Source organism: Gopherus evgoodei, chromosome 23, assembly GCF_007399415.2.
Source record: "Gopherus evgoodei ecotype Sinaloan lineage chromosome 23, rGopEvg1_v1.p, whole genome shotgun sequence".
Classification (NCBI taxonomy): Eukaryota; Metazoa; Chordata; order Testudines; family Testudinidae; genus Gopherus; species Gopherus evgoodei.
The window spans coordinates 11,896,257-11,923,275 of record NC_044344.1 but is presented as its reverse complement, the minus strand read 5'-3'; the positions used below and the strand labels follow the sequence as shown (position 1 = coordinate 11,923,275).

General features: G+C 55.7%; 1 protein-coding gene across 1 annotated transcript in view; it reads right to left on the bottom strand.

Moving 5' to 3' along the window:
- LOC115639230 (alpha-2-macroglobulin-like protein 1) overlaps positions 1-27,019 on the bottom strand; it is an 86,979-nt gene that overhangs the window by 52,864 nt on the left and 7,096 nt on the right. The window contains exons 10-15 of the mRNA XM_030541716.1: positions 26,534-26,648; positions 19,876-19,985; positions 11,295-11,459; positions 3,710-3,940; positions 550-613; positions 257-402 (exon numbers count right to left, since the gene is read on the bottom strand). Of these exons, the coding sequence (XP_030397576.1) occupies positions 257-402; positions 550-613; positions 3,710-3,940; positions 11,295-11,459; positions 19,876-19,985; positions 26,534-26,648 (831 nt within the window). The remainder of the gene's footprint in view (positions 1-256; positions 403-549; positions 614-3,709; positions 3,941-11,294; positions 11,460-19,875; positions 19,986-26,533; positions 26,649-27,019) is intronic.

Genomic DNA, 27,019 nt, shown 5'->3' with positions numbered 1-27,019 from the left:
TTTGGGGAGACCAGAGTCTATCAGGCGCTCTACCTAAGTCCTGATTGGTGGCAGCCTATCAGATCTAAGCTGGTAATTAAGCTTAGGAAAATTCATGCTAGTACCCATATTTTGGACGCTAAGGTTCAGATTTGGGAATTATACTATGACAAGGGACCAGGGGCACCCAGCGATGCCCCTGCTCAGGGCTCCTGTTATGGGGCAGGGAGTGATTCCCCCACCCCAGAGGCTCCTCCGCCCTGAGCCCCAGGCTCACCTTGTTCGGGAGGCACTTGGCCAGTTGCAGCCGGGCGCTGTCGGCAGCCATCTCGCCCTCGGGCAGCACCGTGTAACCCAGCACCATGGCTTCGGGTGGCAGGTCAGCGCCGACGGGTAGCTCCACAGAGAAGGAGCCCTTCAGCCCTAGGGACGGTGGGAAACACCCGGGGGAAGTCAGGCCCAGACCACAGAGCCGCCTCCCCCAGCCCAGCCCAGCCCCTGCTCAGGGGTCTCAATCTCCAATCACCCCTGGGCGCCCCCATCTGCACAGACCCCTCCCCTGCCACTTACCAGCCCCCTCCCTGAGGTCCAGCCCCTTGTGGAGGATCCTGGCGATGGCTCCCTTGGCCACGACCTGCGGAGGAGATGGGAGTCACTGAGCTGTGTGACGCTGTGTGGAGTCTGGGAGACACTTTATGGGATTGTTGATACCAACATTATAAAATTGCAGAGAATCTGGCCAGAGATGCCAGGGAAGGTGTTTGTGGAAATGCTGCGATTTGCCAAGTATGAGGATCTTGTTTCTATCTTTGCATCACCTTTGTATTGTTCTCTAGGTCTGTATGGTACATCTGGATTTCTAAACTCAGGCTGCGGTTCTGGATGACACACTGACGGGGGCGACGACTTACCAGCGTGGCACTACCTGCTGGTTGTCTAGGGAATTAGTTCTTTCCAGCCTAGAGCACCCTTTGCGGCTGGTGTCTCGCCTGCTGTTGGCATTGTGTCATTCCCAGATCCCGGTGCCCTTTACCAGGGGTTCTGCTCACCACAATATCCCCTCTGTCTGGGTCTCCTCCCCAGGGGAACCCCCAGCCCCCTCTCCCCACCTTGCCTCAGTGGCTACTGCCAGTCACCATCTAAGCCCCTGCTCCCTGGGGCAGATGGCAGCCTGCAAACCACTCATCATCGACGAGAGGTTTGGACCTGCTGCCTCTGCCTATTCCTGGGCTGCCCCTCTGCAGCCTTAGTACCCTTTTGTGGGCCCTTAACTCGGCCTGCAGCCTGGGCCTTTGCTAGGCTGGAGCTCCCAGCTCCCTGTGCCCTTCCCCAGCCCTGCTCCACCCTAGTACCCTGCTCAGCCTCCCAGGAAGCCAGGTCCTTCTCTCTCCAAGGAGCTAAAGAGAGTGTCTCCAGTCGCTGGCCCTCAGCCCTCTTAGAAGGGCCAGCTATGGCCTGATTGGAGTGTGGTCCCACCTGTGGCTGCTTCCCTCAATCAGCCTTTCCCCAGCCACAGCTCTCCCCAGGGCTGTGTTAAGCCCTTCAGGGCATGACCAGGGTGACCACTCCACTATACACCCCCAGACAGATTGGCAGCTGCACTGCCAAGCCTTTTCGATGGCCCATCACGGGTCATCAGCCCGACAGTGAACCCATTGACAGGAACTAGGGCAGGAGCGGGCAAACTTTTTGGCCGGAGGGCTGCATTGGGTTTTGTAAATTGTGTGGAGGGCCAGTTGGAGGGGGGGGTTGTGGCCCGGGCCCCACATCCTATCTGCCCCCTCCCCCTGAGCCAGAACTCCTGTCCCATTCACACACACCTGCTCCCTGTCCCCTGACCATCCCTGGTCCCCCACCCGTCCTCTCATTCCTGACGGCGCCCCTAGGACTTCTGCCCCATCCAACCACCCCTTCTCCCTGTCCCCCTCCTGCCCCATCCAATCTCTTCCTTCCTGACTGCCTCCCTGGGACCCCTGCCCCATCCAACCCCCTGTTTCTTCCCCAACCACCATCCACACCCCTGACCACCACTCCCGAACTCCCCTGCCCTCTATCCAACCCCCCCGCTCCCTGTCCCCCTCCTGCCCCATCCAATCTCCCCCTTCCTGACTGCTCCCCGCAGGATTCCTGCTCCATCCAACCCCATTTCCTCCCCAACCACCATCCACACCCCTGACCACCCCCCCGAACGCCCCTGCTCTCTATCCAACCCCCCCGCTCCCTGCCCTTGTACCGTGCCGCCCAGAGCACCGGTGGCTGGCAGCCCTACAGCCGTACCACCCAGCTGGAGCCGGGCCACGCCACCACCGCGCAGCACAGAGACCGGGTCAGGCCAGGCTCTGCAGCTGCGCTGCCCCAGGAGCTCACAGCCCCGCTGCCCAGAGCATTGTGCTGGCAGCAGAACAAGTGAGCTAAGGCTGCGGGGGAGGGGGGACAGCAGGGGAGGGGCCGGGGACAAGCCTCCCGGGCCAGGAGCTCGGGGGCCAGGCAGGATGGTCCCGCAGGCCAGATGTGGCCCGTGGGCTATAGTGTGCCCACCTCTGAACTAGGGGATACATCTTAGGAGCCAGCAAGGCACGTAGGGGCAGGCTGGTGGACAGAGAACTCTAAGGCTTTTCCATGCCACGTGCTGGGCAGCTTGTGTTTGGGACAAAGGAAGTACCAGCCGCATGGCAAAAGGAATATAAAGGGCAGCTGCATCCTCTCCATTTTGTCTCCGTTCCTGCTTCTTTCCTCTGGAGCAACTTCTCTACAAACGAAGCTCTGAACAAAGGACTGAACGGCCCATCCAAGCTGGGGATCTGTTCCAGAGGGACTTTCAAGGCAGCAAACTCACCAGTACTGCTCAGAACCTGATCTATGGACTTTGACGTCTCTGTGTGTATGTGATTGTTTTACCATTTAACAACTCTCTTCTTGATCTTTCTTTTTCTCTTATAACAAGCCTTTTGTTTCAGACACTAAAGGACTGGCTGGCAGTAGGGTATTTTGAGTAAGATACAAACTAATATTGGCCTGGTGGCGTGGGTGACCCTTTGGGGCCAGAAGAACATTTTGTACAGTGAGCAGAGGTTTTAAATGACTTCTCACTGCACTGGACCTAGGTGGTGCCTGGGAGCCAGAGAACTGGAATGCAGTAAAGGGGCCTGTGCGATTTCTTTTTTAGCTTCTAGCTAACCAGTGTGGGGAATCAGGAGCAGTTTGCGACTGGTTGGTGAGTCCAACTTCTGTGTGAACCATCTGTTTTGGGACAATCTGCTCTTCTTTTTGCAGCCTGCCCTGCCCTTGGCATTTCCAGTGAGGGCTGCCCCAGGCACACTGGTTCACAAGCTGATGCTGTACAGGGGGCTGACAAACGCCCTGACGTGGGAATGGCTACGTAGGATGGAGTCAGGGCAGGGTGCGGCCTCTGCTCCCCCAGACTGAGCCAGCAGAGGTGGGGGTGCAAGAAGAACATTGAGGCAGGTATCCCCCTCCCCAGCCCCCCCAGGCCAGCCAGCCTCCGCTCTGGGGCCAGATTGGAACCAGAGCCACTAGTGGGGAAAGGGGAAAAGCCTTGTCCTGATCTAGTCCCGCCTTTGTAATCAAAGGAACCGTTCGATTCCCCACTGCTCTGCTGTGGGGTAACAGTGCTGACTCCGCACCTCCTGCTTTCTCTCTCTCACGCACGCACGCACGCACGCACGCACGCACGCACACACACTCTTAAGTCTCCCAGGCTGGGGCTCACCAGGAAGATGAAATCCAGGCTCCTGGACCCGTTCCCCAGGGCCTCCCTAGCAATGATGTAATCCACCTGGAGCTGCTGGGCCTGGTCACAGGGCAGCACCACTCCCAGCCAGCGGATTTTCAGGAAACTCTGGCTCTTGGAGTAGAAGGGCTTCAGGTTACGATGGGCATCCGAGTAACTGGGAGAGACTCTTCCAAACACAGAGCTGCGATTCACCTGCTTGAAGTGCCCCTGGGGGATAGAGAGAGCGATGGGGCTCGCCGGGGTGCAGAGCTCCCAGCACAGGACACAAATGCAGCCGGGGCAGGCCAGGCTCTGATGCTGCAAGCTGAGCTCACCCCCATGACCCCTCGCCCTGTGTCCATAAGAGTGACATGGAAAAAAGACAGTTACTCCCCTTTGTAACTGTTGTTCTTCGAGATGTGTTGCTCATATCCATTCCAGTTAGGTGATTCCCAAGCCTTGCCTAGGTGGTGGGGTTGGAGTGAGAGGTTGCGGCATGGAGCACTGCAGAGCCGAAGGCCGCGTCATCTCTGGACTGCTGGACCAGGGCATAATGGGAAGCGAAGGTGTGGACGGAGGACCAGATCGCTGCCCTACAAATCTCCTGGATGGGCACGTGGGCGAGGAAAGCCATCGATGATGCTTTTGCCCTGGTGGAGTGCGCAGTCACATGGCCCGTAGGGATGTGAGCCAAGTCATAACAAGTCCTGATACAGGACGTCACCCACGAGGAGATCCTCTGTGAGGAAATGGGTAGTCCTTTGATTCGGTCCGCTACCGCCACAAAGAGCTGGGTGGATTTGTGGAGCCGTTTGGTCCTCTCCACATAAAACGCGAGTGCCCGGCGGACATCAAGCGAGTGGAGCTGTTGCTCCCTGCGGGACGAATGGGGCTTTGGGAAAAAGACGGGGAGAAAGATCTCCTGGTTGACATGAAAGGCTGAGACCACCTGTCATAAACAGATAGCTAAGGGTTAATGTCTTTTTCACCTGGAAAGGAGTAACCTAAAACACCTGACCAGAGGACCAATCAGGAAACAAGACTTTTTCAAATCTGGGTGGAGGGAAGTTTGTGTCTGAGTTCTTTGTTCTTGGTCTTGTGCCTGGCCCTCTCGGCTATGAGAGTGATTTTTTCTGTCTCCTGGCTTTCTAATCTTCTGTTTCCAAGTTGTGAGTACAAAGAGATAAGACCATAAATTTATATTGTTTTTTTTTTGTATGTACATGTGTGTAGTTGCTGGAGTGTTTTGAATTGTATTCTTTTTGAATAAGGCTGTTTATTCATATTTCTTTTAAGCAATTAACCCTGTATTTGTCACCTTAATACAGAGAGACCATTTTTATGTACTTTTTCTTCCTTTTTATATAAAGCTTTCTTTTTAAGACCTGTTGGAGTTTTTCTTTAGTGGGAATTCCAAGGAATTGAGTCTGTAGCTCACCAGGGAATTGGTGGGAGGAAGAAGTCATGGGGAAAATCTCTGTGTGTTAGATTTACTAAGCCTGACTTTGCATGCCCTCTGGGTAAGGGGGAGGAGAGATTGGCTCTCTCGGTACTTGTGTTTCCAGGACTGGAAATAGGGAGGGCGGAGTCCCTCTGTTTAGATTCACAGAGCTTGCTTCTGTGTATCTCTCCAGGAACCCAGGGAGGGAACACCTGGGAAGGAGGAGGGGGAAGGGAAATGGTGTATTCCCCTTTGTTGTGAGACTCAAGGAATTTGGGTCTTGGGGTCACCAGGGAAGGTTTTTTGGGGGGACCAGAGTGCCCCAAAACACTCTAATTTTTTGGGTGGTGGCAGCTTTACCAGGTCCAAGCTGGTAACTAAGCTTGGAGGTTTTCATGCTAACACCCATATTTTGGACGCTAAGGTCCAAATCTGGGAATATGTTATGACACCACCTTAGGGAGAAAGGCAGGGTGAGGCCTCAGCTGCACCTTGTCTTTATGGAAGACCGTATACGGGGGATCTACTGTGAGGGCCCGGAGTTCTGACACCCGTCTGGCTGAGGTGATGGCCACCAGGAAAGCAGTCTTCCAGGAGAGATAGAGCAGGGAGCAAGTCGCTAACGGCTCAAATGGAGGACCCATGAGCCGAGTCAGAACCAGGTTGAGATCCCAGGTAGGGGCAGGGGGTCGAACCTGGGGGTAGAGACATTCTAATCCTTTTAGGAATCTGGTCACCATAGGGTGAAAGAAAACCGAACGGCCATCTCCCCCCAGATGAAAGATGGAGATAGCTGCCAGGTGAACCCGAAGGGACAATATTGCCAGGCCCTGCTGCTTGAGGGACCAGATGTAATCTAGAATATTGGCGATAGAAACCTCCATAGGGAGGAAGCCCCTCTCCGTGCACCAACAGGAGAAACGCTTCCACTTGGCCGAGTACATCGCTCTAGTGGAAGGTGTCCTGCTGCCCAGGAGTACTTGACGTACCCGGTTAGAGCACCGTAGTTCCGACCTGGTCAGCCACGCAGGAGCCATGTCGTGAGATGCAGAGACTGGAGGTCCAGGTGACGGAGCCTGCCGTGGTCCTGGGTGATCAGGTCCAGGTGAAGGAGCAGGGGGATTGGGTCAGCTAGAGACAGGTAAAGCAACATCGGATACCAATGTTGCCTGGGCCATGCTGGAGCTATCATAATCAAGCGGGCCCTGTCCCTGCGCAGCTTCAGAAGGACCTTGTGGATAAGCGGGAACGGAGGGAACACGTAGAACAGGTGCGTCGTCCATGGAATAAGAAAGGCATCCGCTACCGACCCTGGTTCCCGGCCTTGAAAGGCGCAGAACATCTGGCATTTCCTGTTCCCTCTGGACGCGAAGAGGTTCATCCGGGGACAACCTCACCTTTGGAAGAGTGAGAGGACGACGTCCGGGTGAAGGGACCCCTTGTGTGAGCGGAAGGATCTGCTCAGATGGTCTGCCAGTGTGTTCCGTACTCCGGGAAGAAAGGAAACCATGAGGTGAATGGAGTGGGCTATACAAAAGTCCCAGAGCCGCATCACCTCCTGACATAGGGGAGAGGATCTCGTGCCGCCCTGCTTGTTGATATAGTACATGGTCGTCGTGTTGTCGGTGAATACCGAGACACAGGAACCTTGAAGCTGATGGGAGAACACTTGGCAAGCAAGGCGGACCGCTCTCAACTCCCATATGTTGATGTGGAGGGCCACCTCCTGAGGAGACCACTGGCCCTGTGTCCTCAGGGTTCCGAGGTGGGCCCCCCAACCCAGGTCTGAGGCATCCGATGTTAGGGATACTGAGGGCTGGGGCGGATGAAATGGGAGCCCCGCACACACTACGGACTGGTCGAGCCACCACCAGAGGGAATCCAATACCTCCTGGGGGACGGTGATAACTGCATCCAGCAGATGCCTGGCCGGATGGTATTGGCTGATAAGGCAGGACTGGAGGGGCCTCATATGAAGCCGTGCATAACCCGTAACGAAGGTGCAGGCCGCCATGTGGCCTAAGAGGGTTAGGCACGTCCTTATAGAGGTCAAGGGAGCCTGTAGACGCCGAATGATGGCCGACAGCGTCTGGAACCTGGACAGCGGCAGAACAGCCCTGGCCAAGGTGGAGTCCAGAATGGCCCCGATGAACTCTATCCTCTGCGTGGGAAGCAGAGTGGACTTGTCCACATTGAGAATAAGGCCCAAATCTCCAAAGAGTCTGCTGACCGTGTGGACGTGGTTGAGGACCTGCGACTCTGACGTGCCTCGAATCAGCCAGTCGTCGAGGTAGGGGAATACGTGTATGCGACTGCGTCGAAGATGGGCGACGACGACAGCCATGCATTTCGTGAATACCCTCGGGGCCATGGAGAGGCCAAACGGGAGGACCGCAAATTGATAATGGTGGCGGTCGATCACGAACCGAAGGAAATGTCTGTGTTTTGGGAAAATGGCTATATGAAAATAAGCGTCCTGCATGTCGAGGGCGACGTACCAGTCTCCAGGATCCAGAGATGGGATAATGGTCCCCCGGGATACCATGCGGAACTTCAACTTCACCATATATTTGTGGAGTTCCCGCAGGTCGAGGATGGGTCTGAGGCCTCCCTTGGCTTTGGGGATCAGAAAGTAGTGGGAACAAAACCCCTTGCCCTTTTCATTCTCTGGAACCGCCTCTATGGCTCCTTTGTCGAGGAGCATCCGCACCTCCTGAAGGACGAATTGCTCGTGAGAGGGGTCCCTGAAGAGGGACGGGGGTGGGGGGCAGGAGGGAGGGTGCGAAATAAATTGGAGACAGTATTCTATTTGCACCGTGCGTAAGACCCAACGGTCGGATGTTATTTGGGTCCATGCCTGGAGAAAGAATGAAAGGTGGTTGGAAGACGGAGGGGACGGATCCATGGAGGAAACTGGTACAGCATCCTCGGGCGCACCTTCAAAACGAAGGTTTTGGGCCAGGTGGGGCTTTAGAGGAGCCCTGATTCTGTCCCCCTTGGTTGTCCGATTGTCTGCGCCGGCCATTCCTGCTTCAGCGTCTACTAAAGTCTTGACGCTGGTGGTTCTGGGGATAGGGCCGGCGCTGCTGCTGCTGAGGTCGGAAGGGTCTGCGCTGCGTCCCGGGTGTGTGCATCCCTAGGGAGCGTATGATGACCCTATTGTCTTTCAGGCTATTCAGCCTGGGTCAGTCTTCTCTGAAAACAGGCCCTGACCTTCAAACGGGAGATCCTGGATGGTGTGTTGGAGCTCCAGAGGAAGGCCAGAAACCTGTAGGCAGGAGATGCGGCGCATGGTAACCCCAGAAGCCAGAGTTCTGGCAGCCAAGTCCGCCGCGTCCAAGGATGCCTGCAATGAAGTTCTTGCGACCTTCTTGCCTTCATCAAGAATCGCTGCGAATTCTTGACATGCATCCTGAGGCAACAACTCCTTGAACTTATCCGCCGCTACCCAGGAGTTATAGGCATAGCGGCTAAGGAGTGCCTGTTGGTTAGAGACCCTGAGTTGGAGGGCGCCCGCTGAATAGACCTTCCGGCCTAGCAGGTCCATGCGCCTCACCTCCTTGGACTTCGGTGCTGGGGCCTGCTGCCCGTGGCGCTCCCTCTCGTTCACAGACTGCACGACGAGGGAGCACAGGGGTGGGTGTACGTGCAGGTACTCATACCCTTTGGAGGGTGCCATATACTTGCGTTCTACCCCGCATGCAGCAGGAGGGATGGAAGCCGGTGACTGCCAGATGGTATTGGCATTGCCTTGAATAGTCCTAATGAAGGGAAGAGCGATTCTGGTAGGAGCATCCGCTGAGAGAATGCTCACCACAGGATCTTCGATTTCCGAGACCTCCTCCACCTGCAAGTTCATGTTTTGCGCTACACGCCTGAGGAGGTCCTGGTGCGCCCTGAGGTCGAGTGGGGGGGACTGGAGGATGACGTTCCCGCCACTGCCTCATCGGAGGAGGACGATGAGGAGACCCCCGGTAGGAGTGGGTCCACAGGGGGCTCCATCTGTACCAGCGCCTCTGATCCTGGAGGGAGCTCAGGGTCCTACTGGTTAGATTGGTCTTCCCCTGTTGGAGAAGGGGGAGAGCGAGACAACGAGGCCTCCGGAGCCTGGCGCTCAGATGTCGCTGGTTGCGGTGGAATGTGCTGAGGGTCCTGGGCCTGATGGTACGCCCAGGGTGTCCAGAAGCCCCACTGTTGTGGTCCCTGATCCTGCGGAGGAGGGTCATGGAAGAGGGCCATGGGTCTGTCCGCGTCCAGAGCGTACATGCTGTCTGTCTGCGATGAGACAGACGGCTCCCAGGACGGCCATGGTGGGGCCGAACGTGGCTGATAGGGCTCCCTCAGCCTCAATGTCGAAGACCGCCTCGGTGCCGGGGACCGGTACCAGGAATCGTACCGGTGCCGGGATCGGGACCGGGACCTGCCACCAGTGCAGTGCCGGGAGGTTGACCAGGACCTGCCGCCGGCACAGTGCCAGGAGGTCGACCGGGACCAGGACCTGCCACCAGCGCGGTGCTGGGAGGTCGACCGGGGCGCTGACCGCCGACGAGAACGGCACCTGGAGTCTCAGTGCCGGTAGCGGCAACTCGATCCAGACCGGTGCCAGGAGTAGCGCAACCGCCTAGAAGATGACCGGCGCCACGAGTACGACCGGTACTGCTGTGGGGAGCGGTGCCGGGACTGCGAGCGGCACCTGGAGCGAGAACGTCCACGGTGCCGGGACCTCGAAGGGGATCGGTGCCGGTTGGGCGAGTCCGGAGACGGCGCTCACATTGTCGCAGGCTTGTCTCTAGATAAAACCCGCACTGGGGGCACCGGGGGTTGAGGCAGGGTGGTTTCAGTGAGAGCAATTAGGTCCCGCGCCGAAGCGAATGTCTCTGGCGTCGAAGGGACCAGCAGCTCAACCCTGGATCTTATACGGGAGCTATGAGGGACCGGACTTGACGGACCTCTGGGGCCCGGAGTTGACGGAATCCCTGTTGGTGGTGCCGTGGCAGAGGTAGGTGCCGGGCGCTCCGCTCAAGTTTGCGAGGATGGAGTTGCAGACGTCGAGGGCCTTGCATGGAGACCCGGTGCCAGGGAAGGTCGGTGCCGGGGCGTCTTTCCAGTGCTGTCGTGGTACGGTGCCGGCGCGGAGCCGGCACTCTGTGTCGGGGCCACAGGGTTAAGTGCCGCTTCCATCAGGAGAGTCCTTAACCTCTGGTCCCTCTCCTTCTTTGTCCTAGGCTTAAAAGCCTTACAGATGCGGCACTTATCTGAAATGTGCGATTCCTCCAGGCACTTCAGACAGGCGTCGTTGGCATCGCTCGTTGGCATCAGCTTCTTGCAGGCTGAGCACTGTTTGAACCCCAGCGAGCCAGGCATGGGCCCGGTGCCGGGTGCGGGGAAGGGCTAAAGCCCAAGCCCGCTAACTAAGTATTTACAGCTATGCTAAAAGTTAACAATAACGAAAAGCCCAACTACAATTTACAACTATCTACAACTATGAGAACAATGAAACAAAGGAGAGCTAGGGACGTGGAGGACAGCAATGCCGCGCTCCACAGTTCCAATGACCGACACGGCGGTAAGAAGGAACTGAGGAGTGGGTAGGCCGGCAGGGGTATATATCAGGCGCCATGCCGGCGCCACTCTGGGGGCGACCTGCCAGCCCACTGGAGTTGCTAGGGTAAAAGTCTTCCGACGAACGTGCACGCGCAGCGCGCACACCTAACTGGAATGGATATGAGCAATCACTCGAAGAAGAACCTCAGTGGTTCCAATGGGGCAGCCCGACAGCAGCAATGGGTCAGCCCCTGAGTTGAGCTTCCCGAAGGGGGCAACCTTCCTACCTAAACCTCACCCCAAATATTAATGAGAAGACAAGTGGTGGCACTAAGATGCTGCTTGCGTCACCCCATTGATGGCTCTGCTGGTGGGTTCTGCGCCTCCTCCCCCCCCACCGTCTGTTGTGGCTATTCAGCCTGCAGGCGCTTCGGGCAGGGCCGTTTGCTACGCTGAGTGTGTGCAGCACCCAGCACCATGGGGCCCCGATCCTGGCTGCTCATTAGGCACCACTGCAATAAACATCAGCAATCACAGACACAACAACAGAGGCTGGAGAGCAGGGGCCCCACTGGGGCTCGGAGGCCCATCACTTACCCTCAGAGTGACCCACCCGGTCCAGCTGGAGGTGTCCAGCTCAAAGGAGGCTCTGCCAGACTCATCCGTCAGGAAGGTCTGGTTCTTATTCTCATCCCCAGAGCTAACAAAGAGCTGCAGCTTCTCATTCTTCAGTGCAGAGCCACCTGCTGCCTTCAGGAGCATCTGAGCCGGGAGAGAAAGGGGGAGATGCACAACTCAGGGAGTCAGACTTCTGCATCCACTAGGGGCTAAAGGGTTGGCTGGAGACAGAAAGGGACAGTGCAATCCAGCCCTGAGATGCACTGGGAAAGCCCAGGGCTGGAATGGGTGTTGCGGGGGAGGACTGAGGGGCATTAGCAGATCTGGGAAGAAATTGGGGCAGGACTGGAATAGCTGGGGGTGCTGGGGTGAGCACTGAGGGGTAACAGGTTGGCTAACCCCTTGACTGTGCCCTCCCTTCCCCATCCCCCAGATGTGCTCACCCCACCTGCAGGCCCTTGTGTAGAAATAACATTGTTCTGTGAGGGTGGGCCAGTAGTTGAGAGACAATCAAAACTGATGGCGCTAGATTGCCATCCTGAGATCTTCTTCATGATCGTCCTTTGACAAAGTGTCCCACACCTTTTCTAGGCTGGGCACCTGCCGAGAATACAATACGATAATCTGCCTTGGGTAAACGTAGGCGTGTGCACAGCACATCATACAATGGCAAGGTAACTAGCGTTCTTCGAGATGTGGTGTCTATATGTGCTCCACTTCTGATGTGCATATGCCCCATGCACCACAGATCTGAATGCATTAGCCGCCAGTGTCCATTGGTTGTGCCTGCACCCTGCATGCCTCCCTTGGGAGCTGGGATCCAAGATATAACTAGTAAGCTGTGGTGCATTGGTCCTTTGGGAGCAGCAGGCCTGGTAACTCTGTGAGTGCCCAGAGGAGACACTACAGGGGATGCTCAGAGGACTGGGGGCTATTACTGCCAGATCCTTTCCAGCAGCACTATCACCTGGCCAGGTGTTCCTCATTTTGTAATTGTTCATTTGATTTCTGCTTCCAAAGTGACAGGTTCATCATATGGACCCATGGGAAGGAGGTCCTTGAAGAATTCCACCTGGATTTCAACAATTTCCACCCCACCATCAACCTCCGCCTGCACCAGTCCACACAAGAGATTCACTTCCTGGACACTACAGTGCAAATATGTGATGGTCACATAAACACCTCCCTACATTGGAAACCTAATGACTGCGATACCTACCTACATGCCTCCAGCTGCCATCCAGGACACACCACACGATCCATTGTCTACAGCCAAGCCCTAAGATACAACTGCATTTGCTCCAATCCCTCAGACAGAGACAAACACCTACAAGATCTCTATCAAGAGTTCTTAAAACTACAATATCCACCTGGGGAAGTGAGGAAACAGATTGACAGAGCGAGATGGGTACCCGAAATCACCTACTACAAGACAGGCCCAACAAGGAAAATAACAGAACGCCACTAGCCGTCACCTACTGCCCCCAACCAGTACCGGATTTATCATGGCGCCACTGGTGCCATGGCGCTGGGCCCAAGGTTCAAAGGGGCCCCAGCCCAGCTGCTCTTCTCTGCCACCCACTGCTCTCTCCTGTGGGGGCAGAAGCTTGATGCCGCCGGCTCCTGGGGCTCCTGCTGCAGCAGGGCAGGCTCTGCTGGCAGCCAAGCTCCCCCCTTCCCTGCCTCTTCCCCCAGCCACCTGCCCTGACCCCTGCATCCCCCACATCCCACCCCCATCCTGAGCACCAAACAGGAGTTTCTGCACCCCCTCCCCATTCCCATCTGCACCCCTCACACCAAACAGGAGCTGCCGCAGGTACGTGCTCCACACCCCAACCTCCTGCCCCAACCCTCAGCCCCCTTCCTCGCCCTAGCTCCTGGCCAGACCCCAAACCCCAGCTTTCTTACAATATTTGAAAAGATCATTCAGTGGTCCGTCGAGACTCTCTGCGAGTTTCAAGTGGTCTGTGAAAAAATAAGCCAGACTACAAGAACAATCAAGGGACCTCACTTTATTTTCATCTACTTGCTATTACCTATAGGAGGAGGATGAAGAAAAAAAGAATGAAAAATGAGGGTGGGGGAGATAAGACAGAATGTTATTTTTCTTGGCTGGGTCCCAAGGAGAGGTCCCAAAAATGAAGCTGAGCACAGGGCTGGGGGGCCCCCACTAACTCTGAATCCACCACTGGCTGTCACGTCACCTGGGCTGGGGATACCATGTCTGTTGATCCCCCCAGTCTCCAACCTTCCTGGGCAGTACAGCAGACATGGCCCTTCCCACTAGCTCCTCTCCACTCCCCAGCCCACCCATCACTTGCCCCACCCTGCCTAAGGCTTAGCCCTCTCACTTTTAAAAATGATTGCTGGCCCCTCTCCCCCCTCAGGCTTTTCTGGCAGCCCTGTTGCCAGGTATCCAGTTTTAGACTGGAAACTCCAGTAGAAAACGGGACCTGAGTGTCCGGTTAGCACTGCTGACTGGAAACTAAATGTCTGGTTATAGGAGTAACCACATTAGCCTCTGCTCCTCCCACTCCCAACACCCACTGCTGAGGGCTAGAAGAGAACCTGTCCTGCTGCTGCGGGACGAGGGGCAGCTCAGTGCTCAGAGAGACAAAGAGAAAGGGTCAGAACCAGGCAGGGACCCGCTCTACGTGGGCAGGGGCGGAGGGATCCTGTTTACCCCCTCCCCAGCCCTGCTGCGCTTGCAGTTTACCCGTGGCCCCTCCTTTGCTCCACGGACCAACCCTAGCGCCTGCCCCGCTGTGCTTTTATCCCCAAACCCTTTTGCAATCATTTCCCAGGGGGGCCCACAAATATGTTTGGCGTTGGGCCCACAAAAAGTTAACCCAGCCCTGCCCCCAATTTAAACCTCTCCAGAGCATCATCAGCGATCTACAACCTGTCCTGGAAAACGATCCCTCACTCTCACAGATCTTGGGAGACAGGCCAGTCCTCGCTTACGGACAGCCCCCCAACCTGAAGCAAATACTCACCAGCAACTATGCACCACACCACAGAAACACCAACCCAGGAACCAATCCCTGTAACAAACCCTGTTGCCTACCCTGTCCCCGTATCTACTCTAGTGACACCATCAGAGGACCCAACCACATGGGCCACATCATCAGGGGCTCATTCACCTGCACATCTACCAATGTGATATATGTCATCATGTGCCAGCAATGCCCCTCTGCCATTTACATTGGCCAAACCGGACAGTCTCTACGCAAAAGAATAAATGGACACAAAACAAAAGCCAGCAGGAGAACACTTCAGTCTCCCTGGACATTCAGTAACAGATTTAAAAGTAGCCATCCTTCAACAAAAAAACTTCAGAAACAGACTTCAAAGAGAAACTGCAGAGCTACAATTCATTTGCATATTTAACACCATTAATTTGGGCTTGAATAGGGCCTGGAAGTGGCTGGCTCACTGAAAAAGCAACTTTCCCTCTCTTGGTATTGACACCTCCTCATCAATTATTGGGAGTGGACCACACCCACCCTGATTGAATTGGCTCTGTCAACTAGGGTGATCAGATGTCCCGATTTTATAGGGACAGTGACGATTTTGGGGGCTTTTTCTTATATAGGCTCCTATTACCCGCCACCCCCATCCCGATTTTTTACACTTCCTATCTGGTCACCCCTACCGTCAACACTAGTTCTCCACTTGTGAGGTAACTCCCTTCTCTCCATGTGTCAGTGTAATAATGCCTGCATCTCTCATTTTCACTCCACGCATCTGAAGAAGTGGGTTTTTTAGCCATGAAAGCTTATGCCCAAATAAATCTCTTAGTACTTAAGGTGCCACCAGACTCCTTGTTGTTTTCCTAAGTGTAGTACCTCACACTGGTCTTCAATTAATTTTATCTTGTTGATTTCAGACCAATTCTAATCCTGCCTCCAAAGTGCTAGGAGCCCCTCTCTGCGTGGTGTCATCCACACATTTTAGAAGCACACTCTCCATTCCATTGTCCGAGTCTTTAATGACAGTACTGAGTAGTACCGGAGCCAGGACTGACCCCTGTGGGACCCACTAGACACATCTTCCCAGAGTGCAGCAAACTACTGATAACTATCCCTTGAGTATGGGGGTTTTAACCAGTTGTGCACCAACCTTACAGTAACTTCATTTAGACCAGTGATTTTCAACCAGGGGGCCAGGGCCTCCTGGGGGCCATGAGCAGGTTTCAGGGGGTCCACCAAGCGGGGCCAGTGTTAGACATGCTGGGGCCCAGGGCAGAGGGCTGCAGCCCCACCACATGGGGCGATTGCCCTGCTTGCTACCCCTTCATGCCTGCCCTGGCCTTTATATGCAGAAAATCAGTTGCTGTGGCACAGGTGGGCTGTGGAGTTTTTACAACATGTTGGAGGTGGGGGGGCTCAGAAAGGAAAAGGTTGAGAACCCCGACGTAGACCACGTTTCCCTAGTTTGCTTATGAGGATGTCAGAAGCCTTACTACAAACAGGATATATCGAGTCTACTGCTTCCCCCCTCCCACTAGGCCAGGAACCCTGACTGCTAGATGTGGCTTTTCTTACTGGTGGCTTTAAAATCTCCCCTATTGCTCCTCAAGGAGCCAACAAAGGAGCATCTGGGAGTTCAGAAACAGTGCTGTGCCTGTCGGTGCGGGACGTGAAACGAGATCCAGCACTATCAGCAGCGACGCGGAAGGACCCGTGTGATGGATGCTGAGTGCAGGAAATGGGACATCCGTGCCACAGATGCGGGTAGCAAAGGCACCAAGGAGAGCGGCACCTGGGGCAATGAAGGCGAGAGCTCCGGCGGTGATGTGTCGGTGAAGCAAACAGTGGTGTCGAAAGCACCCACAGCAGCACCAGCAGCAATGACTGTGCCGCAAGCAGTGGTGCTGAGAGGCCACCACCAAGAGAAATCCTCTCTGGGCACCAACGGATGAGCCAGCAGTGGAAACAAGGACTCAGGACTCCTGCTCTCTGGGCACCAGAGGGACCAGGGATTGGCCTTGAGCTGCCCTTCTCAAGTGACACAGAAAGAGGAGACGTAGCAGGCACCTGAGGAGGAGATCTACTCCCGTGCTCCTTGGCAGATGGCGTCCATCACATTCGAGGTCACTAACTGGGGCAGGCACAGCCTTAGAGGTGGAAGAGACGGCTGCCAGGGAACTTTTTACCCAAGGGTGATCAGTCCAAGGAGGATCCTGCATCTCTTCAGGGACTGAGCCTGGCCTCCTAGACTTCTCCAGGAGAAATCCCTTCAGTCTAGTCTCCTTGGATTTCATAGTCCGTCTGGGGAGGGCTCTGAAGTCCCTGCACTGCTCTCTAGCATGCGTCTGTGAACCCAAACAATACAGACACTTAGAGTGTCTGTCGTTCCGGCGTGGCAGACCCACACGAGGGACATAATTTAAATCTTGAGGACTAAATCCCACTGTACCTGGAGAAGATAGGAACTGCTCACATCAGAGCCCCCCCTCACCCTCCCCGTACCAGGATTCATAGACTCCAAGGGCAGGAGGGACCATTGTGATCATCCAATTTGACCTCCTGCCTAGCACAGGCCAGAGACCTGCCCCACAATAATGCCCAGAGCCGACCGGTTAGAAGAACATCCCATCTTGATTTACACATTGTCAGGGATGGAAAATCCACCACGAACCTCAGTAAATTGTTGGTTAATTACCTTCACTATAAAAAATGTACACCTTATTTCCAGTTGCAATTTGTCTAGCTTCAACTTCCAGCCCTTAGATCGCATTCGACCTTTCTCTGCTAGACTGGATATTTGTTCCCCGATATTTACTATAACCCTTCTGCCCATCTGAGTTGGTGGCAACAAGGGCCGGGTTCCCTTTATCCAGAGGTTCCATTTAAATAACACAATACAAAACTGGCTTGAGCCCTCACCCAGTGACCTGGGACAATTACATACCACTCCCCTACCCCAGGTGCCTCTAAGAGGCAATACTTCCCCTCTCGCCAGCACAGAGTCTGAGTGTAGCAAAAGTCTTTTGATAAAGGAGGGAAATAATGTGGCATTATGTTGGGGAAGCGCCACAAACAGGATTCATAACACAACCCATGAGCAAATGACCCACCTCCAAGTAAGTTTGGCAGTGTCCTTTTCCCCTCAGGGACTTAAGTCCAGCAACCCAACAGTCACTCCACCCACAGTTTCTGTCCCTGGTCAGCACAGCTCCCAGAGTTCAGAAGTTCATCTGCAGAGTTTACCTCCCAGCCTGGGCAGAAGTGGAGGGAGAGGGGGACAATCTTACATGCTCTGCTGCTCAGGTTGATGGACAATTGCCAGGTCTCTCCATGGGTTTCCACTACACCTCTTCAGCTACCGTCTGCTCCTACTACACCTCTTCACCTACTGTCTGCTCCTCTCCACCAGCCATACTGCTATCCATTCCACTCTCTGTGCCTCTCTGCTAGCCACCCCCCATTCACACAGCTGTCAGGGAGTTTAGTTGATAGTGGGGGAGTCTCAGTACTGCTATACCACTAGCCCAAAGTAAATCTAACACTTAAACTTATGGAAACAGAGATTCCAGTTCTGCAGCCTGTAACAAGACTCCTAATGAAACCAAAATTACCTCTGCTATTACAGTGGAGACAGACAGTAACAACAGCAGCAGTATTAGAGCTCGACACGACACGACACGACACGACACGACACGACACGACACGACACGACACGACACGACACGACACGACACGACACGACACGACACGACACGACACCCATCAAATACACATGCCTAGCCCCCAACCTCTCTCAATGCACTAGGTTTTGGAACCCACATCCCTTGCTTAGCAAGAGCGATGTCGGAAAGGGCGAGTCCCTCAGTCAGAAAATGCCAAGTATAGTTCTACTGTCCATGATTCACATAACCAGGATAAAACCACTTTATTACTCCTGTCCCAATAACAAAGAAACTGGGGATCCCACAGCAGCCAAAGTGACCATTTGAGCAGGCAGTCCCATCATGCTAGGCGGGGTGGGTGTGCCCATGCAAATAAGATCAGGCCCTGAAGGCCTTTTCCACAACTCACCACTAGATGTCAGGGTAGAGGTCATCCTGAGTCATCTAACATTACAAATTGTAATCAAGTCACCCTTTAACCTTCCCTTTCTTAAACTGAATAGACTGAGCTCTTTGCGACTTTCACTATGAGGCATCTTGTCTAATCCTTTCACCAGTCTTGGGCCTCTTCTCCAAACCCTCTTCAAATTTATCAACATCCTTGCTGAACTGTGGGCACCGGAACTGGACACGGGGTTCCAGCATCAGTTGCACCTCTGCCAAATACAGAGTATCCGACTTGAGAGTCCCATTTACACTTCCCAGAATCACATTAGATCTTTTGGCCACAGCATCGCACTAGAAGCTTGTGTTCAGCTGATTATCCACCAAGACCCCCAAGTTGTTTCCAGAGTCCCTGCTTCCCAGGCTAGACTCCCTCACCCTGTAACTATGGCCAACTGTCTTTGCTCTGAGGAGAGGGGCAGCTTTATGTTATTTGCCACCCCAAGCACAACAGGCAGGCGTCTTTCGGCGGCGCTCCTGCGCACAGTCCACTGGTCATGTGGATTCAGCGGCACACCAGCAGGAGGTCCGCTGGTCACGCGGATTCGGCGGCACACCTGCAGGAGGTCCGCTGGTTACGCAGATTCAGCGGTACACCTGCAGGAGGTCTGCTGGTCACGTGGATTCAGCGGCACACTTGCAGGAGGTCTGCTGGTTACGTGGATTCGGTGGCACACCTGCAGGATGTCTGCTGGTTACGCAGATTCAGCGGCACACCTGCAGGAGGTCTGTTGGTCACGTGGATTCAGCGGCACACCTGAAGGAGGTCCGCCAGTTACGCGGATTCAGCAGCACACTTGCAGGAGGTCTGCTGGTCACGCGGATTCAGCAGCACACTTGCAGGAGGTCTGCAGGTTATGCGGATTCGGCGACATACCTGTGGGAGATCCGCTAGTGCTGTGCAATTCGGCGTCCCCGCTGCCGAATTGCTGCCGAAGCCGTGGGACCAGCGGATCTCCTGCAGGCATGACACCAAAAGCCATCTGCCTGCCGCCCTCACAGCAACTGGCAGGCTGCCCCCCGTGGCTTGCCATCCCAGGCACGCACTTGGTGTGCTGGTGCCTGGAGCCGCCCCTGTCTGATGAGAGGGAGCCTAAGACTGAAATCCTCCCTAAAACAGGAGAGTTCAGCTAAACTAACTAAACCACCATCTCCAGTAACAATTATTAATGATTAAAATGACTATTTACAAAACGTAAAGAGAAAAACTTCAGTGGAGCAAGAGACCGGACACTGCTGCTGGCTCTGTCTCTCAGGCAGGGGCCGTGATAAAGAACTGAGGGTTGGCTGGTTGCTCAACCCCCATTGTGCCCTCGGTAAGAGGGGGTTTGAGGACATGGAGTGCAGCTAACACATCCGATCTCCAGTGCATGGGGCACATGGGCACCAGAAGTGCAGCACATCCGGCAAGCAGTCAACTTCAATGGAGGTTACAGTTTGGTACAGATATATCCCACTCTGTCACAGCGGTAATCCTGTTACCTTGCCAGTGTAGGGGATTCCAGCCTTGTAGGTATTGTCAGCGTCCTCAAAGGTCACCGTAGCGATTTCAGACACAATGTCACAGCTCTTGGTCACGTTGAGCTCCACCCCTAGCAGGAGAGGGAGGGACAATAGGAGCAAGGTGCCGGGGGCAACACCAGAGTTCAGGCTACGTCCCAGATTTCTCTCCATAACAATCCGCTGTCATGGAGTGTGGGGTAGTCTGGTCCTGCACCCCTCTTCCTGGGACTCACAGTGAATCTCAGGCAGCCAGTGAAACAGAAGGTTTATTGGACAACAGGAACACAGGATACAGCAGAGCTTGTAGGCACAACCAGGACCCCTCAGTCAAGTCCTTCTGGGGTTCAGGAAGCTTAGTCCCAAGCTAGGGATTCCCTGAATTCCAATCACCCAGCCCACAACCGAAAGTGAACTCACTCCCTCCAGAAGGCCACTTCCTTTGTCCAGCTTCCCGGGCAAAGGTGCTGACCCCCTCCCCTGCTACCTGGCTCAGGTTACAGGCTTAGGTCCTGTCCCTCACCTAAAGATCTCCCCAGCTCTCCCATCCTCCACACAGACAGTCCCTACTCCATCACATCTCTCCCCCCTTCGAGACTGAACTGAGCAGGGTCACTCTGCCCAGTGACCTGGGGAAGTTCAGGGCCCCCTCTCCGGGACAATGCGTCCGCTGTCAGGTTGGCACTTCCCTTCACATGGACCACATCCATGTCATAGTCCTGCAGGAGCAGGCTCCACCTCAGGAGCTTGGCCTTGGTTCCTTTCATCTGGTGCAGCCAGGTCAGAGGAGAGTGGTCGGTGTACATGGTGAAGTGTGGGTGGCTATGGAGCTAAAGTGGGGCACAAACCTTTGATAGTACCCAGCCACTCCAATAAAGGCCTGGACCTGCTTTTTGGTTTGGGGAGCAGGCCAGTCTCTGATCACCTCTACCTTGGCTGGTTCTGGTTTTAGGCAGCCGCTTCCCACCCAATGGCCCAGGTAAGATACTTCAGCCATCCCCACTTTGCACTTCTCAGCCTTTACGGTCAACCCAGCCTCTCAGAGTCGGTCCAGTACTTGTTTAACCTGGGACACTTGGTCCTCCCAGGTCCGGCTAAAGACACAGATGTAGTCAATATACACCACGACAAAACTCTCCATCCCCCTCAGTAGCTGATCCACCAGGCGCTGGAAGGTGGCCGGCACTTCCTTCAGGCCGAGGGGCAGGGTCAAAAACTCGTAGAGCCCCAGAGGGGTGATAAAGGCTGATTTCAGCCTGGCATCTGCGTCCAGCGGCACTTGCCAGTAGCCCTTTGTAAGATCCATGGTGGTGAGGTACCGAGCACCTCCCAGCTTGTCTAGGAGCTCGTCAGGCCTGGGCATAGGGTAGGCATCAGATACGGTGATGGCATTGAGCTTTCGATAGTCCACACAGAACCGGATTGACCCATCCTTCTTGGGGACCAGCACCACTGGCGAGGCCCAAGGGCTGAAATACGGCTGGATCACCCCCAAAGCCAGCATGTCCCTGACCTCCCTTTCTAAGTCCTGGGCAGTTTTCCCGGTGACCCAAAAAGGGGAGCATCTTATAGTGGGATGTGACCTGGTCTCCAGCCGGTGGACAGTTAAATTAGTGCATCCAGGCTGGCTGGAAAACAGCTGTCGGTACAGATGCAGCACCTCTCTGATCTCAGCGTGCTGGGCTGGGGTCAGCTGATCAGAGAGGGGAATCGCCTCCAGGGGGAAACCAGCTTTTGTCCCAGGGAATAGATCTACTAAGGGGTCATCTCCCTGCTCCTCCCAATGTCCCCACACGGCCAACACTACATTCCCCCTGTCATAGTATGGTTTCATCATGTTCACATGGTACACCCGGCAGTGATGTGCCCAGTTCGACAGCTCCACCACATAGTTTACCTCATTCAGTTGCTTGACAACATTGAAGGGCCCTTCCCAGGCTGCCTGGAGTTTGTTTTTCCTCACGGGGATGAGAACCATCATTTGATCCCCAGTGGCAAAGGCACAGGCACGCGCCGTGCGGTCATACCAGACCTTCTGCCTCCTCTGGGCTCGGGCCAGATTCTCCCTGGCCAGGCCCATGAGCTCGGCCAGTCTTTCCCGGAAGGTCAGGACATACTCCACCACTGACTCTCCCTCGGGAGAGGCCTTCCCCACCCATTTGTCTCTCATTAGGTCTAGGGGCCCCCTTACCTGCCTTCCATACAACAGTTTGAAAGGTGAAAACCCGGTAGATTCCTGGGGTATCTCCCTGTACGCGAACAGCAAGTGAGGTAAGTACTTGTCCCAATCCTGCGGGTGCTGGTTCATAAATGTTTTTAGCAACATCTTCAGCGTCCCGTTGAACCTTTCCACCAGCCCGTTGGATTGGGGGTGATACACTGAGTCCCAGTTGTGCTGGACCCCACATTTCTCCCACAAGCACCAGAGCAGGGTCGACATGAAGTTGGACCCCTGGTCTGTTAAGACCTCCTTGGGGAACCCCACCCGGCTGAAAATGGTCAGCAGCGCATCTGCCACTGTGTCTGCTTCGATAGAGGATAAGGCCACCGCCTCGGGGTAGCGAGTGGCAAAATCTACCACCACCAGGATGTATTTCTTCCTCGACTGGGTCGCCTTGCTGAGAGGTCGCAATATGTCCATGGCCACCTTCTGGAAAGGTTCTTCTATGATGGGTAAAGGCCTCAAAGCCGCTTTCCTCTTGTCCCGGGCCTTCTCCACCCTCTGGCAGGGGTCACAGGACTGGCAGTACTGTCGGACCTGGGTAAAGACCCCAGGCCAGAAAAAGTTCTGTAGCAGCCTCTGCCTGGTGCGCTGGATTCCCTGGTGCCCTGCGAGAGGGATGTCATGGGCCAGGTACAGCAGCTTGTGGTGAAACTTCTGGGGAACCACCAGCTGCCTCCTGATCCCCCATGACTCTACTTCCCCTGGGGGAGCCCATTCTCGGTACATGAACCCCTTTTCCAACAGGAACCTCTCCTTGCAAGCTCTCCTTATGGACTGTACCGCACTGAGGTCGGCCCAGTCCCTGGGCTTCCGCAAGGAGGGATCTTTCTGCAACTCGGCCTGGAACTCAGCAGCTGGGACAGGGAAGGGGACCTGCTCTCTCTCATCGGCTGGGTCTGAGGCCGCAGCCTCTCTGAGCCGTGTCCCTGGGTGTTCCCTCCCCACCAGGTTAGGGTCCTGCGCCTCGGGCAGAGTACCTTCCCCGCTGTTGGGGTGCAGTGCCCTTCGCTGACTCTGACTACGAGTCACGACCAGGGCACTCTGGGTGTTACTAGGCCAGACCTCGAGGTCCCCTCCCATTAACACGTCCGTGGGCAAATGTGGGTGTACCCCCACATCCTTGGGACCCTCCTTGGCCCCCCACTTCAGGTGTACTCTCACCACGGGCACCTTGAATGGGGTCCCGCCCACACCCATCAGGGTCAGGTAGGTGTCGGGCACCATCTGATCTGAGGCCACCACCTCGGGCCGGGCCAGCGTCACTTCTGCGACCGTGTCCCAGTACCCAGTGACCTCCCTCCCATCTACCTCCAGGGGAACAAGACACTCTCTCTGGAGGGGCAGTCCCACGCCCACCCTGTAAACCAAAAACTCGCAGCCTGGAGCATCCAGCCCCCCACAGGAGCTGACCTGGGGCCCTTCTCCCTCCTTCGCAGGCGGTACGCAGCCAGTCTCCCTTTCCTGAGAACGCTGCCCCTCGTCCAGCTGGGTCTCTACCAAGTTAATCTGGTGTGGGGTTGGTCTGCTCAGTCTGTCCTTGAGCCTGGGGCACTGGGACCGTATGTGGCCCCTCTGGCCACACTGATAGCAGCTCATGTCCCGTTGGTCCCCTCGAACTGGTCAGTTGTCCCTGATGCTGGGCGTTCCCCTTGGGAGGGGGTTCTCATATTCCCCCTTTGGGAGGTCCCAGGATGACTCTCTCTGCATCGCGGTGGGCCTGTTCCTTTGCGACTCCTCCCTGCCACCCCCCGACCGGCACTTCACAAACTCATCAGCCAGCCGCCCTCTATGTCACGGGTTCTCTGGCGTTTGGTCCCTCAAAAACAGCCTCAGGTCAGATGGGCGCCGCTCATACAGTTGCTCCAGTACCAGCAGTTTAACCAGGTCCCCCTTCGTCTGGGCCTCATCGGCCCACTTGCTGGCGTATCCCTCCGTGTGGACGGCTAGTTGCAGATATGAGACCTCAGGGGTTTTATCCTGACTCCGGAACCTCTCCAGGTACATCTCAAGAGTCAGCCCAAACTCGCACAGCAGGGCCTGCTTGAATAGTTCATAGTTCCCTTTCTCCTCCTCTCCCAGCTGGCAGTACAATGCCACGGCCTTGGGGTCCATTAAGGGACTGAGAACCCGGAGCCTGTCTGCCGGAGCTACCTGGTGCAGCTCGCAGGCCATCTCAAAGGCATCCAGGAAGTCATCCTTGTCCTTCCCCTCCTTACGCTGGGCCAGGATGCACTTAAAGCTCTGCGCAGTCCTGGGCCCCCCTCACTCACTGCAGCCGGGGGCCCGCTGCCCCTCAGCCTCGCCAGTTCCAGTTCATGATGACGCTGTCTCTCTTTCTCCTCCAATTCCCGCTGTCTTTGTCTCTCCTCATGTTCCCTCTGTCTCGCTTCATGTTCCCTCTGTCTCTCCTCACGTTTCCTCTGTCTCTCTTTCTCCTCCCGGTCATGTTCTCTCTGTCTCTCATGATCCTCCAGCTCTCTCAGTTTTAGCTCTCTCTCCCATTCCAGCCACTTCCGCTCCATGGATGCCGAGCTTCGCCGGGATGATCTCCTGCTGGCGGGTGAGCTTCACCGGGAGGATCCCCTGCTGGCTGGGGGGGTCACAGTGCCCTTGGCATTCACTGGGCTTCTCCAAGCCCTTCCCCTACGCATAGGAAGTGGGGGTCTCGGGAAGCTTTCAGCAGCCAGCTGACCACTCCCAGCAGGGACAGACACTGATGCCTGCGCTGCATCTGCCAGGCTGCTTCCCTCAGAGACAAGGATCAGTTCATTCAAGCGATCTCCCTCCTCCAGCTGGGCAATCAGCTGGTCCTTGGTGAGCCTCCCTCTGCGCAGCCCCCTCTGCTTGTACAGCTCCACCAGGTCACACTTGCGCCGCTTGGCATACATCTTCCTGCTGGCCACTCACAGGCCAGGGTGCTTGCCACTCCCCACGGTTTCCAGGGGGACCCCTAGTGCACCAGCCCTTCTTGAGGTCACCGCCTCTCTGCCAGGGTCGTGCTGCAGACTCCTCTGCCCATGGGACCACTCGCTGCAATCCCCCGGGGGACCCTGTTACTGCAAAGTCCTTCTCACTGGGCACACACTCCCAGGGGTTAATCACCCCTGAAGTTGTCCCTTTGTTTTACTGCTCCCCAGTCACTTACTGCAGGAAGCGCCGTCCATGGGGTGCAGTAGATCCCGGCGCTGCCACCAGTTGTCATGGAGTATGGGGGAGTCCGGTCCTGCACCCCTCTTCCTAGGACTTACAGTGACTCTCAGCCAGCCAGTAAAACAGAACGTTTATTGGACAACAGGAACGCAGGATACAGCAGAGCTTGTAAGCACAGCCAGGACCCCTCAATCCAGTCCTTCTGGGTTCAGGAAGCTTAGTCCCCAGATAAGGATTCCCTGAATTCCAACCACCCAGCCCAAAACCGAAGCTGAACTGCCCTTCCTCCAGCCGGCCCCTTCCTTTTGTCTGGCTTCCCGGGCAAAGGTGCTGACCCCCTCCCACCCACCTGGCTCAGGTTACAGGCTTAGGTCCTGTCCCTCACCTAAAGACTTCCCCAGGTCTCCCAACTCCATCACATCCGCCCAGCCATTTCTTCCCCCTCTCGCTATGGAAAGGAGGGTGTGATTAGGGGAGAATTTGGGAGGTTCAGCTGCGGTCAGAGAAGGATTTTCCTGGGGAATCTGGAAACTAGAATATTTAGATCCACCTTCCCCTGGGGCTTAATCCCAAACCAGCCACGTGACATTTGCCAGCAGGGTCTCCTGGCTCTGCGTCCCTTTCCCCAGCAGAGAGCTCCTTTACTGAATGGCCCCAGAGCTGACCCCGCACACAGGCCTCTCAGCACAGGGCCTGCCCCCAGAAAGGGCCATTTTCAGAAGTGCCCAGTGACGCGTTGCTGTTCTGGACCAACTCTCCTCCAGCCACTTCGCCATCGCTGATGTCAGCACCCGAGGGTAACGTTGTAGCCACCCCACAGTTACAGTTTTCAGCCAAATGGGTGTCGGCCAGTCTGGAAATCAGGATTCTTCTGGGTTAAATGTGGAGTTATCTGGGTTCGTTACTAAGCGATTAGCACTTGCTGTTTTGAACGCTAAGCGCTAACGTCACTGAGGCTGTGACTCAGGGCCCAGCGACACAGGCTGGGCCGTCACTCCACTCTGCCAGCTCAGTCCACAGCCAGAGGACACTCGCGGGAAGGTGTTTAGTCTTTGCATGAAGGTGCCCAGGTCTGAACTCATGAGGGATCGATCCCAGTGATGGGCTGAACCAGAACCCCAGATCCAACCCCCCCCAGCGCTACCTCTGGGCCCATCTCTAAAGCAGCTGGGCTACAAATGACATGACCACATGTGCAAGTGAGACCCCTCTGCCCCTGGGGGTTTAGTGCTGGGGGCATGCACGTGTGCTTGATTTCAGTCCTACCTGTCCCCTCCTCCACGAGAGAGGCCTTGGCCTGGAGGCTCATCCTGTAGCCAGAGTGGGTCAGGTTGAAGGGAGCCGTCCCCACCTCTCTGGAAAAGCAGCCGTTGCTGTCAGTCTGGAGGGAGAGAATCACAGCCCGTTAGCAGCAGCTCTGCACCAGGCCCCGCAGGTGTCTGCTCAGCAGGTCTCTAATCAAGCTTGGCCTGGTTAGTGCTGGGACGGGAGACCACCCAAAGAAAACCAGGGTGCTGAAGTCAGCAGCAGGGGGCGCTCTCACCTTGGAATCAGCCTGACACCGGTACCCCAGCACGGCGCTAGGGGGCGCTGTGCAGCTGGCGCTGCTGTGGGTGGGATGAGACGTAAAACAGGCCCTGGCCACTCGTGCCCATCACAGATCCCCTGGTGCTTGTCCCCCGTCGTCGTGGTAACGCTGGCTGATTCCAATCGGCCCCTCCCAGCCCCCCCCCCAAGGACTGAGAGCATTCG